Below are 16,446 nucleotides of genomic sequence, written 5' to 3'. Positions count from 1 at the left end.
TTGCAGAGTGAGCTTGGACTGAGCAAAGAGCAAAAGAGTTAAAAGCAAAAATAAAATTACACACTGCTCCTGAGAAGTACAGAGTGGATTGTTGTGGAAATTTAGCATAACAAATGTTTTATGGAGTTGGTGTATCATTCTATGGTGTTCAAATCTGAGGAAACCCTTAAGAACTCTTCATATGGGTCCTGAGCAATGATACTGCCATCCCATGTCTCAGATTGGAGTCAAGTCTAGGCCATCCTGTTGAAAACCTGCTTGAGTTCATGTGTGAAGTCCAAATATAGTGAAGGCTTTGGTAACTCTTCTGTGCATGTGTCCAAGATCTTATAATTAATAGGTCATGCCTGGTACCCAAGTCAGTTTTGTAATAAGTTAACTTCCTATCTCTATAAGAAATGAAATCATGTCATTCACTGGAAATTTCATGGAACTGTAGACTATCATGTTATGAAAATAAGTGACATTCAGAAGTTCAAATATGAAATGATTTCTCTTATACAAGAAACCTAGAAAGAATCAGAGAGAGACAGAGAGAGAAAGAGAGAGAGAGAGAGAGAGAGAGAGAGAGAGAGAGAGAGAGAGGAGAAGAGGAGATGACACAAAACTACAAGACAGCTTTTTGGTGAGAGCAAAGGGAATCAAGGGGAAGAGGGAGGAAAGGGAGAAGATAGCAATAGAATTGAAAATGAACAAGCTATGTTCATTCAATCCATTTACCAAATTACTAAAACAAGCTTCACAATTCTTATTTCTATCATGTTTTTATCTTACTGCGCTTCTACAGTGATACTTTCACCACTTAGTATACATGCAAAATTTTTAGGGAAGAAAATTTTCTCTAAAGACAACATCATGACAAAAAAAATCAAAGCATACAAAGAATCTTAGCCCCTAAGTAAGAAAAAATACTATGCCCATGGAAATCTAGTGAGTAATTTATCAAATTATACCTTTATAGTCAGTGGAACTATTGTGTGAACATGAAGATGAAATAAAAATATTTTCAGGTAGCCTAATACTTAGTTTACTACATATAGAATTCTACTAAACAACTTCTGAAGGATATGTTCTAGCAAGAACATTAATTAAACAAATTAAAGCCAGAAGTAACAAATATGATGTAATTAAGCAATGCTGAGCAAGAGAAAGAAAGAAAGAAAGAAAGAAAGAAAGAAAGAAAGAAAGAAAGAAAAAGATCATGTTGGAAAATATGGATTGACTAAATGAGATGATTATAATAACTAATTTGAAGAGATGTATGAAACTAAAATCTAAACTGTGTTAAGATGGGAAGTTAAAGAGCAAAGTTATGAGTTTTAAGATTCCTATCTTTATTGGAAGTGGGCTGGAAATATTAACTAACTTTAAATTCCATTAGAAAAATAGCAAAATAGATTTTAAAGGCATAGATGCCTTTAATGGTAATCACTAGAATAATGCAAGTAGCACCTATAACTTCAAAGCCAGTAGGGTGTGAAACTCAGTTCCAGGAAGACAGAAATGGATGAAAAAAGAAGCAAATAAAAACAAGTCTGGTGTGGTCGTGCACACTCATAGGAGAATTGCAAGTTCAAGGCCAGTTTGAACAACTCCATCACAAAAACAAAAGCATTAGCAAGAAACAACCAGGTATGGTGACACATGCCTGTAGTCTCACCATCTGGGAAGCTGAGGCAGGAGGATTGCTACAAGTTTGAGGCCAGCTTGGGCTACAAAGTTAGTTCAAGATCAGTCTGACCTGCATAGTGAAACTGTACCTCAAAAAGGCAAACAAAACAAAACAAAACAAAGCACAGAAAAAAAGCAAACAAGAATCAATGACAAAATACACAAATTCACATGATATCACTATAGGTTTCTTATATAACTTGAAATCTGGGATTGTAGTGTCTCCTGAATTTTACGTTTGACCAGGCAGGAATGCTTTTGCTCTGCTGGGCCTTTTGGGGTTTTATATGAATTTTAGGATTGTTTTCTCTAGTTCTATGGATCATGTTATTTGTATTTTGACTGGGATTGCAATATATGGTTAGGTTAATTTCTAAATATGTAATTTTTCTTAATGTGACTGGGAATGGTATTGTTTTCTTAATCTCTTTCTCAATGAGTTAATTATTGGGTTACAAGAACACTATTGGTTTTTCATTGCTGAATTTAGTTATTAATTGTGGGTGTCTTTTGTTGGAAGTTTTTAGGTATCTAGGGGATCATGTCATCTGCAAATAATGGTAATTTAACTTTTTCCTTTCATATATAATTTTTTTCTATTTAAATATATATCTGGTTTGATTACTATGTTCAGTAGTAGTGGCGATAGTGAATATCTCTGTTCCTACTTACCAGTATTGGGAAATGAAATCAGCACCTTGCACTTGCCAGGTAGGCACTTGTGCTGTGGGACTATATCCTTGGCTTGCTCCTAATTTTAGAAGGCAAGACTTAGCTTCTCTCCCACTAATCATATACTGGCAGTAGGTTTGTTATAAATGGCTTTTATCAGATTGCTATAAGCTACAGGGATAACAGCATGGTACTGGTACAAAAATATACATGTGGATGAGTTAAACAGAGTTGAGGATGCACAAACAACCCCAAGCACATTCAATGACCTGATCTTTGACAAAGGGGACAAAAACATACACTGGAGGAAAGATAGCCTCTTTAGTAAATGATGCTGGGGAAACAGACTTTGTACATGCAGAAGACTGAGTCTAAACAAATGTCTCATATCACATGCTAAACTGAAATCAAAGGTTTCAAAGATCCAAGAATTAAAATGGAAACACTGAACCTGAAAGATAAGTAAAACTTTTAAGGACATAAGTGCAGGCAAGAACTTTCTGAACAGAACACCAGTTGCACAAGAAATGACAAGAATCAATAAATGGGATAATTTCAAGTTAAAAAATCTATGCAGCAAAGGAAAAAATCGACATGAAGAGACAGCTTACAGAATGGGAAAAATTTTTGCCAGTTACACCTTGCACATAGGACTAGCATCTGGTCTATATAAAGAAATAAAAAATTAGATGCCCTAAAATAAAAGATCCCATCAAAATTGGGCAATTAAAATGAATAGGCACTTCTCAGAAGAAGTACAAATGATGAATAAACACATGAAAAATGTTCAACCTCTCTCTATACATTAGAGAACGGCAAATTAAAACAACACCAAGATTTCATCTTATTACAGAAAGAAAAGCTATCATTAGGATATCAAATAACAAATGTTGGTGAACCTATGTGTCTGTGTGAAAGAACACCCTTCTACATTGTCTGTGGGAATATAAACTAGTACTACAAAAACTATGGAAATCATTAAGGTTATTCCTCAAAACACTACCTATAAATGTGAAATTCCATTTGATCTAGCTATTCTCTTTCTAGATATCTTCCAAAAAAGTTAAAGACACTATATCACAGTGATATATTCATATCCATGTTTAGAGCAGCACAACTCATAAGAGCTAAATGTTGCAAGCAGCCTACATGTTCCCTCAACAGACTAACCGATAAAGAAAATGTAGTATTTATAAACAATGGAGTAGTATTGCACCATAAAGAAAGATGAATTTGAGTCATCTGTGGGAAAATGTCTGTCCCTTCAGACCATAGTGTGAAGTGAAATAAATCAGACACCTAAGCTTAAATATTGCGTTGTTTGTTTTATATGAGAAACTCAAGGTGTAAAACATTAAAGAGAAAAATAAAAGATAGATAATAGGAAACAGAAAAATAGATCTTTTGCGAAAGGGGAGGGGACCAAGAGATGGAGAAAGGGAGGAGGGAAGAGGGGAAGGGGATGATAAAAAATTAAGATGTGTTATGTACATCTACGAAGTCCTCTTGAACAGTATAAGCATTATGTTCTGCAAACATGTGTTAATAAAAACTGACATGTTATATACAAGCTTAAATAAGGTTAAAATTAATATATAATTATAAATTAATTTTACATGTGTATTAAAAGACCATAACATTGAATAGAAAATGTATTAAAAAACTTGGACAATTAAAATTTCTAAATATTTTGTAAGGTATTGATGTTTCTGGGTGGAACTATTTAATAACTTTAATTCTTATTTTTATTAGTTTACCTGAAAACTATCTTTTAATCTTGAAAATTATATAATTTAAATAAGTAGAATTTTCTATTTTAATCCTTATTCTTTTTTAAAAAAAATTTTGTACTAGGGACTAAGCCCAAGTTCTTTATGCTGAGCAACATGCCTAGTCCTTTTAAATTTCAATTCTGAAGCAGAGTTTTGCTAAGTTGCTAAATTGTACAGACTAGACTCAAACTTGCAATTGTCTCTGCCTCTCAGAGTGATGGGATTACAGGCATGCACCACTGTGCCCAGTTTTTATGGTCTTATTTATACAAAACCCTAAAGATGCCACAAAAAGCTGTTAGTACTAATAAATTGATCAAAGTTTCAGAGTACAAAATTAACAAAAGTAAGTTGCTTGTCTACACACTAACAATGAATAAACTGAAATGGAAATTAAAATCTATTTATAACAGAACCAAAAAGAGCAAAATACCTAGGAATAAACTTAACTTAGGCAGCAAAAAAGTTATACACTGAAAACTACAATATATTTCTGAGGAGAATAAAAAATATGAAATGAGAGGATATCCTGTGTGCATGGATTGGAAGATATAATTTTACCTTTCAGTTTTAGCTATCAATATGTAATTTAAGCTCTCTTTTTTGGTGATGGTGATAGTGGTGGTGGTGGCGGTACAGGGAAATGAACTCAGGACGTTCTCACTGTACTACATCCTCTGCCTGGGCTCACTAAGTGCTGAATTGCCCAGGTTGGTCTGAAATTTGCCTCAGCCTCTCAGAGCACTGGGATTTCAGCTATGTACCACCATGCCCTGCTTTACTTTGTAATTTGATCAATAATTAGCAAGGAAATAAAGACTGATAGGTTCACCATATCCACCTACAATGTTTTTACACAGAGGTGACTTAGTTTATTAAAAATGTATAATTCATGTTTGTAAGATTGACCTATAACTTTTTGTATAGTCCTTGTCATGTTTAGTATTGAATGTGTACTGTCATCATCAAATATATGATACCTAGACAATCACGATTGATTAATAATTTTTATCTTTACTTTCTAGACTTTATTAAAATAACATAAAAGAATAAAATAGCAATAAGTCCATAATGACAAAGTGATTAAGATTAAAGATGGATAACAGAGATCTTCAACTATATCATTACTTTTAAGACTGAAAGTAAATATGATAAAATGTTAATATATGGCTAACCTGGACTGTGGGCATATGGAATCCATTACATTTTCCTTTGTAACTTTTCAATTATGATTAAATATTTTTTATTCAAAAATTTTTATTAGTGCATGTTTAGAGTATTCGATGATGAAATTCATTGTGGTACATGTACACAGCACATCTTAATTACTTGACCCCTCTTCTTTTTTCTATTTCCATCTCTTGGTTGCCTTTTCACTTGTGCAATGATTAATCTGTTACTGCTTTTTTTTTGAGACAGGGTCGCACTGGATTGTTCAGTTCAGGCTGGTCTTGAACTTAATAGGTAGTTCAGGCTGACCTCGAACTTGCATTGATCCTCCTGCCTCAGTGTCCCAAGTGCTACATGTGTGCACCATCACTCCTGGCACTCTTAATGTTAAAGTACACAAAAAAAGAAGTTCCAGAAAACGATAGCTATTTAAGTGCTTCTCAAACTTTAATATGCATATAAATAACCTGAGGAATTCTTAAAAGTCAGATTTGGAATTTTTCGGTATGGTATGAGGACTGAGATTTTGAAGTTCTAACAATATCGCGAGTGATATAAATGCTAGTGGTCTGTGGTTTAGAGAAATATAATACAACGTGATAAAAAATGACAAGAATCTGGGGTAATGGCTTCTTTAGATAAAGTGCTTTTGTCATAATCAGATGTTATTTGAGTTAGAGACTCGAATGGCCGGAAAAAATTATCATGTACAAAGCTATAGCAAAGACGTTTGAGCTAGACGGAAAAACAAGAGCACAAGGCCAGAAAAAAGAATAAATTCTAGCATTTTTTTCGAAATAGATCAATATGGCCTTCTAAAGTACACAAATGTTCCTTTCAAATTTAGGTGTAATTTCATAAAAAGAGCACTGAAAAAGCTTTGAAGCCCAAATTTCGTTTCCATCCCATCATCTCATTAGCTCTGTGTGTTTTGTCAAGCCACGACCTATCTCAATGTTTCCTCATAAATATGGGAATATTTGTAAATAATACCTATTCTACAGGGTTGCTGTAAGGATTAAATACAACTATATAATGTAAGAAGCACTTCTTAAATTGCAAAATATTACCCACATTCACGTGTAATTGTTTCATACTTAAAGAGTGTTACCATGTAAGCTATGGTGGCATGTGATCTATGGTGGCTATTTATAGCAGTTTTACTGTGTACCTCTGTCTCTTTAATTACATCTGGCAATTGTAAGGAAAAGAGCAAAAGACACTGCTGCTCCGTTATTCTAGGTTGTGTAAGAAAAACAAAGTCCAGTCCCAGGGAGATAAAAAAAGAGAAGGTATTCAAAGGGCCTGAATCAACAGATACAAGCTATTTCCGGTGTCCAAAGGGAAAGGACGAGGGGGAGGGGAGAGACGATTCCGGGAACCACTTTCAGTCAGCCAGTGTCCCACAATCCCCTTCTCTTGTTTCTTTTTCCTCGCTTAAGATGGCGCTGCTCGCGATACGTTCTTGGCGTTGGGCAGCTGCGGCGGCTGCTTTCGAAAAGCGCCGGCACTCTGCAATTTTGATCCGGTCTCTGGTCACTGTCCTTGGCTCACATCCGCAGTGGCAGTCACATTTGCGCGGCGCCTCAGGAACAGCACGAAACTACCAGGTGAGACGCCGGTCACATGGAATAGTAGGGTGAAGGACAAGGGGACCTTATTGGGGGAAAAGGCTGCCCTCGTGACCTCGGGTCAGAGAGAACCCGAGGAAGAAAGATTGTCTGGGCTAACTCCGAGCTACTGTTAAGAGAAGGAAATTAAGATTAGTAATTTGAGAAAGAGGTGAAGAAAACCTATGGGGTCAGCAAAGAGAAACGGAGGGGCAGGGCATCTGGCGCGCCTAAGTATCTCATAGTATTTGCAGGGTTTTTCCCCCTGATGTTGAGATGGGGCAGGCAACATTTCCCAGCCTCCTTATATTTCTAAATGCAAAGAAGACAGGGCCATTTTCCAAAATTAGTAATGGATTGTGATACCAAATTGTCTGTAGTTCAGATTTTAGTTAAAAGTTGTATTTTGGAGGGTGCTGTAAGATGACCGCAAGTCACCTATAAACCAGAGGCAAATTGAATTGGCAGCAGTCTACCCCCTTGGGGACAGACGAGCGCCTTGACAGTTGTTATCTTTCTGTCCAAAACATGCTCTGCCCAAAATTTATATATAAACACGGTTATCCTTTGATCTGAATACTCAGTAGTATTCCTGAATACTAGGTCATTTTGAAGTTGAAAGAATGCTTTTCCTTAGCTTATGAGTGTAGCAGTGGTTATGGCACTTCTTAATGTTTGTGTCCATTATTACCTCTCACTCAAAAACAGTTTTTAAAAACTTTGTACTTAATATACTTCAGTATATCTTTTTTATTTACCATATATTAAATGAAAATTTAGTTGCCACCACTTCATCAGTATCACTTTAAAGTACGATATTGTCAGCTTTGAGAAACAACCTCTTAAAGCTTTATTTTTTGATAATATTTAATATCCATTACTATGCACATAAACACTGTGCTAGGTAAGTTCTTAGGAGAAACATACAGTCATACCTTCAAGAATTTTATAGTTTTTAAAATTTAAAGTTTTAATTGAACATATAATGGTATATATTTATGGGGTATAGTTAACATTCCAATAAATGTATATAATTTGTAAAATCAGATTAGGGTAATTGGCATATCCATCTCCCCAAACATTTGCCAGTAACATACAGCACAACATTGTAGAGTTGAAAGAAACCTTAGTGTAGTGTTAGGAAATCATGTTGATGAGTTAAACCAGCACATTTCCTTTGATGAAATCCAGTAGAATAGAAACAGTGCTTCTTACACATTAAAAAGAAGTATTGTATGAACTTATATATACTCCCACAAGGATATAATTTCTTGGATGAACTATAAAGTCAATTTTTCTCCTAGAATAGTGCCTTAAACCTGTGCTGTGAAATAGAATATGCTTTGTAAAATTAAAGTACAGCCAAGAGTGGTGGTGCACACATGTAATTCCAGCACTCTGGTAGCTGAAGCATTGCTGTGAGTTTGAGGCCAACCTGCACTACACAGTGATCTCAGAGGCAGCCTGAATTACATAGGGAAACACTGTCTCAAAAAAAAAACCAAAGAACCCCTCCCCCCAAAAAAGGATACCTGCCACTCTATTAGTTACTATTAAAAAAAGATTTATGGGTTTTGAATGATACAATTTTAGATTTATTTTATTAATATTTAAATAGTAGAAACTGAGGCATCAATTTTGCCTCAGCTGGGGGCTGGGGATTTAGCTCAGCGGCATAAGCGCCTGCCTTGGAAGCAGGCAGTTGTGAGTTCGATCCCTGGTACTGGTAAAAAGGAAAAAGACAAAAAAATTTTTTTGCCTCAGCTGCTTCTGAGTTTAAGGAGTCCTTGACTGTATTCATCACGATATTGTTCATACACTTTTTAATTTCTTAAACGTCATTATTGAACATTTTAAAATATGTACCACGTCACCCATTTAAGGTCATGCAATCCAATATATTTTAGTATGTTCAGTGATGTGCCACAATCAGTTTTACCTTTTTATCATTTCAGAAAGGAACCCAATACCTTTTGGCTGTCACATTTTTTATATCTTTCTCTCTCCCCCATCACTAAGCAACAACCAATCTATATTCATTCTATATATATTCATTCTGGATATTTCATATGAATGCATGTTGTCTTTTGTGACTGTTTTTAACTTAGCACTATGTATTCAAGGTTTGTTTATATTATCGCATGTGTAAGTACTTTATACCTTATTAAGGACAAATAATGGGCTGCATATGAGAACAATAGAAAAATTTTTCTTTATGCGTTTATCAGTTGATGATCATTTGGATTATTTTCACCTTTTGGTTCTTATTAATAATGCTGTTAGGAATATTACTATATGTGATATTTTTTGGTACCAGGTATTGAATTCAGGGCCTTGTGCTTGCCAGGCAGGTGCTGTGCTGCTGAGCTACATATCTGGCAATATATATGTGTTTTTGTGTAGACATAGGTTTTTTTTCTGTTCTCTTTTCACTTTTTTTTTTTGAAACAGGATCTCGCTGTGTAGTCTGCGCTGGCCTTGAATTCCCTGTGTAGCCCAGACTGGCCTTGACTTTGTTGTGATCCTCCTTGCCTCAGCCTTCCCAGTGCTGGGATTATAAGTGTGTGCCACTACACCAGCTTGTTTTTATTTCCTTTAGGTATACATACTTTATACTTCCATAAGAGTAGAATTGCCATATCATTTGGTAACTTTGTTTACTTGTTTAAGAAATTGCCAGACTGGTCTTCAAATAATATAAGGCTGGTTGACATTATTACCAGAAGTGTATGAGGTTTCCCATTTCTCCCTGACACTTGACCTGATTTCGATTCTTGCCATCACAGTGGGTGTGAATTGGTACTGTCTTCGTTTTGATTTGTGTTTCCTTTATAACCTAACATAATGAGTATCCTACCATGTGCTTGTTAACCATTCCTATATCTTCTTTGGAGAAATGTCTATTTGTATCCTTTGCTTGTTTTTAAATTGTATTATTGGGTTTTTGCTTTTTGGTGTTTGCAAAGCATAAACTCTATTACTGAGCTGATCATCTCAGCTCAGGGTTTTAAAAATTTCATTATTTTAGTGATTTGTAAAGGTTCTTTATATGTGTTGGACACATGTCTCTTATCAGATAATTTGCAAATGCTCTCATTGTGTGGGTTTTCTTTTTAATTTTTTGATAGTGTCCTATGAAGCATGTACGTTTTTCATTTTAGCTGGTGTGTGTAGTGGTAAAGTAGATGCTTATTATGTCAAAGGCCCTAGGCTAGATTCCTTGTAACAAAGCTTTTTGTTTTGTTTTGACCAAGTAAAATTTATCTGTTTTTCTTTCCTTGCTAATTCTTTTGGTGTTATATCTAAGAATCCATTGCCAAATCTGAAAGCATGAATGAGGGTTTACGCATATGTTTTCTAAGACTTTTATAACTTCATTCTAGTGAGATAATATTTTACTCATACAGTTCTAGTGCTTCCTCTTTTTGTTATTTTTACATATTGTCACGTGTTATAATTCCAACAATACCTTTATCATGATTATTAATTTATATAATGTCTTTTAAAGAAATTGAGAGAACTTATATAACTTGTGTTACATGAACTTTATCATTTTTTGGTAAATGACATATATCTGGAATTATTTCATTATCCTGACAGCTGTAATCCTACCTGTCTCCTTTTTATGTCATTGGCAAATAAATATGTTGTATCTCTATATGTCATAGTGTCAAAATATATTCATATGTAATATGAATATAATTACTTTATGTAATTATTTTTCAAATCAGTTCAAAGAAGAAAGTAGGAAAAGTAAACATTTATATTGTATTGTGTAATTACTTCATTAACTTTTCCAGTGTTCTTTGTTTTTTCTGTATGGATTTAATTTGCAATCTGTGTCTTACTTTCAGTTATAAGAACTTCATTTAGTTATTTCTTGTGAGGTAGCTTTTCTAGCAGTAAATTCTTCCAGTTTTTGTTTGGGTATGTGTTTCTTTCACTTCCATTTTGGAACAGTATTTTTGCTGTGTATAGAAGTTTTGCTTGACAGTTTTTTTCTTTGAGCATTTTTGAAAGTTAACCTATTACTTTCTGGCCTTGTTCATTTGTTCTCTCCATGCTTATGTCCCTACCTCTCTCCCTCTTCTTTCTTCTGCCTTGTTGCCCTCCTGTTTCCTTCCCCCCTTTTCTTCCTTGCACCTTCCTTCCTTCTCTCTTTCCCTCCCTTTTCCCCTTCTTTCCTCCTTCCTTGTACTGGGGGTTGAATGTAGAGTCTCACACATACTAGATAAGGACTTCACTACCAAGCCACATTCCCAGTCCCCTTTTTACGTTTTCTTTTTAATTTTGAGACAGGATCTTGCTAAATGGCCTAGCCTGGTATTGAATTTGCAGTCTGCCTGCCTCAGCCTCTTGAGTAGACCAGTGGGATTATAAGTATGCACTACTGTGCCTGGCTTGAACTCCACTGTTTCTACCAAGAAACTTGTTAATTTTAGGGTTCCTTTGTTAGTAGGGGACCCTTCTTGCTTTCATGAATTTTCCTTTATCTTTGTCTTTCAGTATTTAGTATTATAAATCTGTGAATTTCTGTAGATTTTCTTACTTAGAATTTATTGAACTTTCTGGATATGTATATTATTGTTGTTCTTAATAAATAGCCATTACTTCACCAAAATTTTTCTTCCAAGTCCTCTGTCTTCTGGTGTACTTAATGTATGTGTTGGTATGCTTAATAATGTCTTACATTTCTCTGAGGCTGTTTATTTTTCTTCAGTTTTTTCAGTTATTCTTGTTGCTTAGTCTTAATATTCATTGATTTTTCTGCTTGTTCAAATCTCGTACTGTTGAGCCTTTAATGAATTCTCCAGTCATTGTAGTTTGCAGCTCTTGTATTTCTATTTCTTTTTGTAATTTCTGTTTATTGATATTCTTTAACATGGAATTATTATCCCATTGCCCTTGCTTTACTCCTTTTTTATTTGTTATGTTTTTGGTTTTTTGAGACAGGGTCTTGCTTTGCAGTGCAGGCTGTCCTTGAACTCAGTATGTAGCCCAGGTCCACCTTAGTTTAAAGTAGCGACTATCATTCTGAGTACTGTTATTAAGGATGTGTGTCAGTATGCCGGGCTTCCTTTACTTCTTTAACATGGTTCCATTTGGTCTTTGAACATATTTATAATGACTACTTTCAAGACCTTTTCTCTTGGTTACATCTGTTCAAACCCATAAACCGTTTCTCTTGACTTCTTTTTTTTCTCCAGGTCATACTTCACAGTTTTTTTGCATGTCTCACATTTTTTTGGAAGTTAGGTATTTTACATGATATAGTAATTCTGGGCATTGATTCCCTTCTATTGGAGCTTATTGTTTGCTTGTTTGTTTAGAGACTAGGTGGATTATTTTAGTGTAATCTCTGTTAAGCTTCTAACAGTGCTTCTCAGGGGGCACAGCCTAGAGTATGCTTATGGCTATTTTGAGATGATAGTGGTTTTCACAGAGCTCTCTTTCTCTCTTTACCAGCTATTCTCCAGATCATATAATTGTTTTCAACATTCAGTGGAGTATAAATTTTAGACTAAAGCAATCAAAACTAGGTTCCTCTGAAGGGGTGATTATTAAGATCATTGTGATTTTTTTTTCCTGACTGGAGGCAGACTCCTAGTTTCTCTCTCCTTGGTTTTGTGGTTCTCTTGGGAAAATCAGTTTATTTACACTTTAGCCTTTATGCCTACTGATTTTACCCACCTTCTCTAAACTTACTTTTTGCTACAACCTTCACTGTTTCTAAGAGCAACCTTAGGCTTGAATTTTTTCATATCCAGTTGCCAATGAAGTCAGTTCTGGGAAGAGATTAGAAGCTATCTACTTTAGCAGAATTTTCTCCAGCCAAGCATAATCTCCTAGCTACAGTTTTGGAACTGAGGATGGAGATAATGGTACATTTCTCTTTTTTTTGTCTTTTTCTTTTTTATCGGTACCAAGAATCGAACTCAAGACCGCCTGCTTGCAAGGCAGGTGCTTATGCCGCTGAGCTAAATCCCCAGCCCCAATGGTGCATTTCTGAGTGATACTCTTAGCTGAGCGTTAGGTAGAGAAAGGAGGAGCAGGTGCTTGCCTCTCTTGGTATAAAACCAAGTTGTTATGAGCCAGGGCCAAGATGACTAGAGCCTCATTATTCTCAGCAGCACCATATCTAAGGTAGTCTTTGTGCCTTTACTGAGGGTATATGGAAGAATGGAGCCCCTCATAGACACAATGACCCATATCTTAGCTCCAGCAACAGGTTACCGGGAGAAGGATTTTAAAAAGGTGACATTTTGCCCTTCGCAGGAAGATAGATTTTGGACTAGGAACTTAATGAGAGGGTCTTCTACCAATCTTAAGTGGAGTTTTCATTTCAGTGAACTGGGATGATGAGGCAGAGATCTTGTTTTGCTTAATTCGCTACAAGTTCTTACTGTTCTTAGTGAGCTAGTGTAGATTTTCTTCAGTAAATATTATTTCATTTGCTCTATGCCCCCCCAAGACCGTTTGTAGGGACTTTGAATGATTTTGCTTTTTATCATTTTTTCCAGTTTTTCTGGGGAGTATATTTCAAGGTCCTTCTTATATTTTTAATGCCAAATGTAGACCTCTTCATTTACTTTTTGACTGGGCGCATGCCCTTTGGCTTATTACATGCAGCAAGGTAGCCTGTTCTTTGTTTTGTAGTAGATATTCCCAATGATATGTGGCATACCTTTCATTTTAGTATGATTACTTTTTGTGTTCCATTTAATAGTTGTTTTGGATAAATATTGTTTTGTTTTTATTTGTTAATTCTGACCTCATGGACTACATTTGGAAGCTTTAAGTTCTTCCAAACATAAGTAAACTCTTTTCCATCTCTAAATGGCTGCTGATAGTTAACCTAGTAGAGAAAACTTACGATACTTTAATTGTGGCCTTCATATTAACTCAAATGGGGATATAATTACACCAAATGAATAATTTTCTTACTAGATTTTTCAGAGATCTTAGTTCATATTTAACTTTTATAACATAGCATGTATATTAAGAAACTGCACCAATCACTGAATAGACCCAACATTTACTGAGAATAAACAGAAGTTACAGGAAAAAAATCAGAATCTTTTTTCTATCCTTTTTTTTTTAATACTAGAGATTGAAGTAAGAGGCTTTACACTGTTATATCCCCAGCCCTTTTTAATTTTTTTTCTTTTGAGACAGAGTCTTACTAAGTTAGTTGCCCAGGTTGGATTTGAACTTGTGATTCTCTTGCCGCAGCTTCCCAGAATGGTGGCATTAAAGTGTGTACCACCATGCGTGACTTAAAGGATAGCTTTAAGTAGGTAATTTAGAATTGAAATCAGAAGGATTGAAGGTGATTCAGTGATATTTAAAGTATTTGAAGGATGATTATTGAAACAAAATTAAAATCTTTTTAGCAGCTCAGTGATACCTAAACTCACTTGAGGCATTGGGTTATCCATTTTCAGGGATAGAGATTTTCAAAAAATTTACTTTTTATTAGTGTGTGTTTGCAATACACAATAATTACATTCATTTTTGGGGGATATATCAGTTTCAATCCCCTCTTCTTATACCACCTTCCTATTCTCCGTTTTCCATATCCCTCCTTATTGCCACAAAATCCACCTCTGTGTTTTTTCCATCTCTCTTATTTTGCTCTTTAAATTGCTTATATTTATATTTAACCATGTGATATTTAACCTGTGCCTGATTTATTTCACTTAGTAAGATGAGCTCAAGGTGCATCATTTTCCTACAGATGACTCAAATTTATCTTTTTTTATGATAAGATAGTACTCCTTTGTATATGCACACACACATATATATTTATATGCATACACATATACATATATTTTTTATTCATTCATCTGTTCATAAGAATATGAGGTGCTTTCCTAATTTAGCTATTGTGGATTGTGCTGCTATAAACATGGGTATGCATGTATCACTGTAATATGACTTCAACTCTATTAGTATTATACCCAAAAGGTTTTGTCTGAGGCAAATGAAATTTCTATTTTTAGATTCTTGAGGAATTTCCATACTGATTTCCATAGTGATAACAATTTATCACATCAACAATGGCGAAGGGGATCCCCCTCCTTGTAGCCTTGGAAGCATTTGTTAGTAGTTGATATCTTGATGATAGCTATTCTTTCTGAAGTGGTTGTTTTAATTTGCATTTCTCAAATGACTACTATTCAGTATAGTTCTGTAAACAATAGCCAAAGCAATTGAGAAGAAAACAAATTGGCAAAGCAAAACGAAGAACACAAAAAATTGCTGAACAACCCAAAACAAGTCATAAAAGTGAGACAGTAACAAAGAAACTAGCAACTATAGAAGCCCAAGAACAGGATGAATTAACTGCTACATTCTATATGTCCTTTATGTATGTGATAATACCTGTACTCCACAATCTCTTTAAAGAAATTAAAAGAATGAAATACTTCCTAATTCGTTTATGGAAGCCAGCATCACTCTCAAAATTAAAAGGAATAAAGATAGGAAAGGAAGAAGTTAAATGATTTTTATTTGTAGATGACATGATACTCTACATAGAAGACTCCAAAAACTTCATCAAAAGACTTATATTATGGATGAACAATTGAGAGGTAAATAAGGTCCAAAATGTACAAAAAATTGGGAAGAAACTGTTCAAAACATGGGAGAAATGAGAAAAGAAGAAAGGGAAAAAGAAAATATATTTATACACAAGATATTTAAGGTAGTTATACAACTAGTTTCTCTTAGCTTATTGATAAGAAAGGTTTGTACTAATATTGTTTGGACAAGATATCATGCCTATATATTGTACTCCCATGAAGACAACAATATACAATGTACTAATTACTGTAGCTCTCCTGCTAACCTATTTTGAAACTCTATTTTATTTTTTTCTCTTTTAAAAGAATGTTTTAATGTTTCCAGAACTGTATACAGCAATAGTGGTGACAGTGGACACCCTTGTCTTGTTCCTGATTTTATGTTGAAAGCTTTCAGTTTTTGTCCCCTTAGTATGATGTTGGCTGTTGGTTTGAGATAGATGGCTTTTATCAGATTGAGATAAAGACCTATTCCAATTTTTTTAAAGATTCTTTTTTATCATGAATGGATGTTGCACTTTGTGGAATGCCTTTTCTGTGTCTGTTGAATAATATTATAGTTTTTGTACTTGGTTTTGTTAATGTGATATATTATATTTATTGATTTGCATATGTTGAACTATCCCTACATCCCTGAGAGGCATCCTACTTGGTTATGCTGTATAATGTTGTTGATCATTTGCTGCATTCTATTTGCTAGTATCTTTTTGAAGATTTTTGCATCTGTGTTCACTAAAGTGATTGTCTTGTAGTTCTCTTTGTTTGGTTGGCTCCTTTTCTGGTTTTGCTCTCAGGTTAATGCTTGCCTCCAAGAATGAATTTGAGAGTTTTACTTTGCTTTCAATTTCATTAAAGAGGTTCAGGCATATTGACATTAGATCTTTCAGACTGTTACAGAATTCAACACTGAATCCATCAGGGCTTGAGATTTTCCTTGTTTGTAGATTTTTATTCAGTTTTGTTTAC

At 34.7% G+C, this 16,446-nt stretch overlaps 1 protein-coding gene across 1 annotated transcript in view; it reads left to right on the top strand.

The window, feature by feature from the left end:
* The first annotated feature begins 6,697 nt into the window (after positions 1 to 6,697).
* Positions 6,698 to 16,446, top strand: part of Abcb7 (ATP binding cassette subfamily B member 7) — a 171,914-nt gene continuing 162,165 nt past the window's right edge. Inside the window, exon 1 of the mRNA XM_003470979.5 lies at positions 6,698 to 6,895. Within this exon, the coding sequence (XP_003471027.1) occupies positions 6,728 to 6,895 (168 nt within the window). The 5' untranslated portion in view covers positions 6,698 to 6,727. The remainder of the gene's footprint in view (positions 6,896 to 16,446) is intronic.

The sequence above is a fragment of the Cavia porcellus genome, unplaced genomic scaffold (genome assembly GCF_034190915.1).
Source record: "Cavia porcellus strain 051 isolate PalLab524CR breed Dunkin Hartley unplaced genomic scaffold, mCavPor4.1 scaffold_3, whole genome shotgun sequence".
Lineage (NCBI taxonomy): Eukaryota > Metazoa > Chordata > Mammalia > Rodentia > Caviidae > Cavia > Cavia porcellus.
The sequence above is the reverse complement of the archived record's forward strand: the minus strand, read 5'-3'. Positions and strand labels throughout refer to the sequence as shown.